This window comes from Ursus arctos, unplaced genomic scaffold (assembly GCF_023065955.2).
Source record: "Ursus arctos isolate Adak ecotype North America unplaced genomic scaffold, UrsArc2.0 scaffold_25, whole genome shotgun sequence".
NCBI classification, from domain to species: Eukaryota; Metazoa; Chordata; class Mammalia; order Carnivora; family Ursidae; genus Ursus; species Ursus arctos.
In genome coordinates this window covers 17889877-17894715 of record NW_026622930.1, presented here as the reverse complement: position 1 = coordinate 17894715, position 4839 = coordinate 17889877, and the positions used below count along the sequence as shown (strand labels likewise).

At 37.6% G+C, this 4839-nt stretch overlaps 1 protein-coding gene across 1 annotated transcript; it reads left to right on the top strand.

Annotated features, from left to right (window-relative positions):
* Positions 1-709: 709 nt before the first annotated feature.
* LOC113246563 (40S ribosomal protein SA-like) lies at positions 710-1205 on the top strand. The gene has a single exon (XM_044379801.3). The coding sequence runs from the start codon at positions 787-789 to the stop codon at positions 1144-1146; it is 360 nt and encodes a 119-aa protein (XP_044235736.1). The 5' UTR covers positions 710-786; the 3' UTR covers positions 1147-1205.
* The last annotated feature ends 3634 nt before the right edge of the window (positions 1206-4839 follow it).

Here is a 4839-nt window from a genome sequence, read left to right as displayed (position 1 = left end):
CTGGTTCAAATGTAAAGGCCTGAGAACCAGAGGACCCTATGTTTTAAGTCCCAGTTTGAGTCCAAAGGCTCAAGATTCAGGAGCACTGGTATCTGAGGAAAGGAGATGAAGGGCTCAAGTCAAAGAGAGAGGGCAAATTCACCCTTCCTCACCTTTTTATTCTATTTAGGCCCTCAGTGAATTGGATAATACCCACCTGTATGGGTGATGGCAATCTTCCTGACTCAGTGACATCAATTCAAATGCTAATCTTTTCCAGAAACATCCTCACAGATACACCCAGAAATAGTGTTTCAGCAGCTATCTGGGTATCCCTTAGTTCAGTCAAGTTAACACATAAAACATTCCAATTTACACTTCTAGCTAAAATACTTGTTTTAATTACCTTTATTTAAGGTACACAATATGACTCCTATTTTTCAGGTATATAGAAAGACGGTCAGGTAGGAACTTTAGAGATAATCCAATCCAATCAGTGATTAGATTAGGAAATAAAATCCTAGACAGTTTATATTTTAAACAAAATATATCACATGTATGTTTGTCTTCTAAATTCATTTGTGGTATCCGCATACACAAACAAGCAGGGAACATTTTCTTAGAAAAAAAAAAAAAAAGAAAGGAGAAAAACATGCCTTTATCATTTTTAATAGCAGAAAGGGAAAGCACACACACCAGCCATTATTTTCAAAAATGGCATACGACACAGACTCTCCTCTGTGCTATGCAGACATTGCCATCCCTTGCAACAACAAGGGAGCTCACTCAGTGGGTCTGATGTGATGGATGCTGGCCAGGGAAGTTCTGCACATGCGTGGCACCATTTCCCGTGAACACCCATGGGAGGTCATGCCTGATCTCTACTTCTACAGAGATCCTGAAGAGATTGAAAAGGAAGAGCAGGCTGCTGCTGAAAAGGCTGTGACCAAGGAGGAATTTCAGGGTGAATGGACTGCTCCAGCTCCTGAGTTCACTGCTACTCAGCCTGAAGTCGCAGACTGGTCTGAAGGCGTGCAGGTGCCCTCTGTGCCAATTCAGCAGTTCCCGACTGAAGACTGGAGCGCCCAGCCGGCCACTGAAGACTGGTCTGCAGCTCCTACTGCTCAGGCCACTGAATGGGTAGGAACAACCACTGAGTGGTCTTAAGCTGCTCTTCCACAAAGGCAAACAAAATGGGAATAAGGTTGATGGAAAATAAACAGTTTGTAAAAAAAAAAAAAAATGGAATACGATCTATAGGTATGGATCGTCCTTTGTTCCAGAGGTCATTGTGGGTATCGTACATAAATTATTTTATTTAAATGTCACAACCACCTCTAAGGTAAATTGGATAACGAATGGCAGCATGGGTACAGAGCTCCTACTCCAAATCCTGAGCTATCTATATTACACTCTAACTTTGAAAAACATCTAGGCAGATTATCTTTAAAATCATGACAGGGGCACCTGGGTGACTCAATTGGTTGAGCCTCTGACTCTTGATTTCAGCTCAGGTCATGATCTCAGGGTTGTGAGATGGAGCCCAGCCTTGGCCTCCATGCTTAGCAGGGAGTCTGCTTTTCTCCTTCTCTCCATCTCCCCCTCCCCCTGCTTGTGCATACACATTCTCTCTCAAGAAAATAGATAGATAGATAGATAGATAGATAGATAGATAGATAGATAGATAGACAGATAAATCTTTAAAGTCATGACAAGTTATTCCCACAAATATATTCCTGACACTGACAAAAAAAGGGTGCAGAGGGTACATCACAAATGAGCATTCAACACCAGCTAATATTTACATGAAGGAAGACTAAATGATGTATTAACGGTTTAGCACCCCCTTTAGGACATAGTATAAAATTTATACATTAATTGTTATTTAAGGCATAGAATCTGATTTCATAAAATAGTGCTAATGCAGGAACATTTCATTAATACCTCAATATATTATACTCTGTATGTTCTATCAGTGGCTGAGGGCATTAATATCCTCATACATCAGCATCCATACTTGAGATTAGAGGTTTATTTAAACTAACAAATTATCATCTTTTACAGCAAAATTGCAACATAAGTGATGTGAATTGCAAATTGAACTTCCCTGCTGGGAGCAGTAACTAGTTTTAGAGCTTATGCTATAACAGGGCCACATATAAATATGTGAATATAAAAAAAAATGCCCTGGTCTTGATGACATAATTTGTTCTCGTGACACAAGCTGTTTTATTTTCTATCCTTCCGTAAGTGTTCTTTCATAGTAAACCAAGGAAAATGAATCAAACATGACACAAATGCTAGCTCCTCTTGGTAGATTGCGGCAGACCTACAATAATATGTTTTATTTAAAGCAACTGACGAGCAAAGATTTCGAAGGTGTATAAATCAATCCAGTGGTTAACTTTGAGACTACAAACATTTTATACAACATGTTATAAGAATTATTTTCCCCAGTTAATGATTCTCAAGAGCTTATGAGAAAATGCCTCAGGATATCCACCAGGTGCTCTGAAGATTCCATAAAATAGCTACTAGTATGGAACCTTCTAGCAAGCTAGAACTTTGACTAGCATCTTCTGAAATGCTTTTCTTAGGCCTGCTGCATAAGGGGTGTGTATGTGGGCGTGGGTGTGAGAGAGAGAGAGAGAGGTGGGGGGGAACAGACAGACATGGTGGATATATTGCAAAGTTTGTTAGAAGCCAGAGTAACATCATAGCATGCATTTCATTTTGTTTTGTACTTTGCATGTGGACATGCCTGGAAATTTATAAAATAACCATTGGTCTTCTTAATCTTATTTTTTGTAGCTTGAACTTTGTTTCCCCACATTACAATCATTATTTTTAAAATAAGGATGCTTTTAAGCTCTGACCCCATTGCACATCCTCTCTGAAACAACATACGTAAAAGAGAAAGCGGAAAGTGTTGTTTTGATTAAACAAATATCATCTTCTGTTAACTTTTCTGTCAAAGGGGGACACTTAATTCATAGTGCACAGGAACACATCATTAGCCATTAATAAATGATCAATTCTTAGCCTTGGATCTCACTGGTAAATAAATTATTTTGCGCATGCCTCTAATGAGACATCAGACAAAATGGAGTATTTCCATTTCATCTGTGTTTCTAACATGATTCCATTTGTCCAATTTGATGTGGCCTCATTGCATTGTGGTGAATGGAAGCATCTGGGACAGAACTCCATCAAAAGAATGGAATTTGGAAAGATAAATACATAGGTTGCTTCACCTTGGTTTGTGCCCATATGAAGTGGACAATGATAATCTCCTTCCATCACTGATAATCCACAATTTTACATCCTGCATCCATGAATGAAAAACCTGGGAAGGATTAAGGAGGAAAAATACATACATGGCAGCTTGCCATATAGCAGTTTCCCAACCATGAGTCCAGTTTAAAATATTTTGGAATATACAAGTCCATCCTGCACTACTAGTTACAAATTAGATTTATTTATTTAAAGTGACACTTAAAAATAGATCTAGTAACTTAATTTTTTATTTATTCATTTTTAAATAAATATGTCTATTTTTTCCAACATATGTGAAAAACTGGTAATGCCATAAACCTAACAGAGAATATAATGGGGGCACATGGGTGGCTCAGTTGGTTAAGCGTCTGCCTTTGGCTCAGGTCATGATCCCAGAGTGCTGGGATGGAGACCCAAATCAGGCTCAAGCAGGGAGCCTGTTTCTCCCTCTTCTCCCCACTTGTGCTCTCTGTCGCTATCTCAGTCTTTCTCTCTCAAATAAATAAATAAAATCTTTAATAAAAAGAAAATATAATGAAGTATTTAGCAAACTTATCCAAAAATCAATTGAAAACTTAAAAGATGAACTGTGAAATGCAACTAATATCCATTAAGCTAAATTTCACTTTAATAATTATTTTACTATAATGCAAAGTCTAATTTAATTGGTATAATAATCCATCAAAACAAATATTGTTGGCCATATTCTAGCAAATGAGGTAACTGTGACCCAGAGAAGTAAAATGATTTGTCAAACGTTATCCAGGTTGTGTGTGAAAGAGCCAGGATCCAAACTTGGGTTAACTTGATAAGAAATCTCTGAGTCCAATTTTGTTAAACTACTGGAATGCCTTCTGATTGTTTGCCTGGGTTAAAATTTGCTACAATGTGCCAGAATGTTTGCCATGTGTCCTCATACCCATATCTTATTCCTTGTTCCCAAGACTTTTCCTAGGATATTCAATAGTGAGAATCAGTTTTTATCTGAAATATGGTTAGATTCTCCATCCTTTTTGTCTGTAATTTTAAAAGTATATATATTTCAGACATGGAAAAACACTGTCAGTTGATGGATGTGTGAATGGAAATTGAAAGTTAGAAACAAGATGGCTGTATAAATGAAATGGTAGGTTGGCTGGAGCCAGGAAGCCAGAGAAGCTACTTTAGAGGAAGAAGGCCAGGTAAAAGGGAGGATTTGGTGGGTGGCAGTGGGTGAAGAATTTGGGAGCCTGAGAAGGCTTGCCTTATCTTCCTATAAGAAGCATTGCTCTAGAGTGTTCCCAACCCTAGAAATTAAGTTTTCTCTGACAAAACCTGAAAGTGATTTGGGATTTCAACCTGAACACTATTCTAGAAATTTTCTCTTATGTACTGAATCCCTGGATAGAGTAAGTATCAACTCAATTTCTGAAGATATTCTAGACGGATAACAAATTCTAAAAGAAGGAGAGTAAAAATCACAAAGGATTTAGGTGCCCTACATCTTAATAATATTCTTTATATCAGACTTCTATGAGTTTTGTAGTTATTTTAGTAGCCAGTAAATTCATTCAAACATTCAGTAGGAATAATAGAAAGCAATCA

Coding starts and splice junctions, on each gene's coding strand:
- LOC113246563 (XM_044379801.3), top strand. CDS start 787: ATGCTGGCCAGGGAAGTTCTGCACATGCGTGGCACCATTTCCCGTGAA.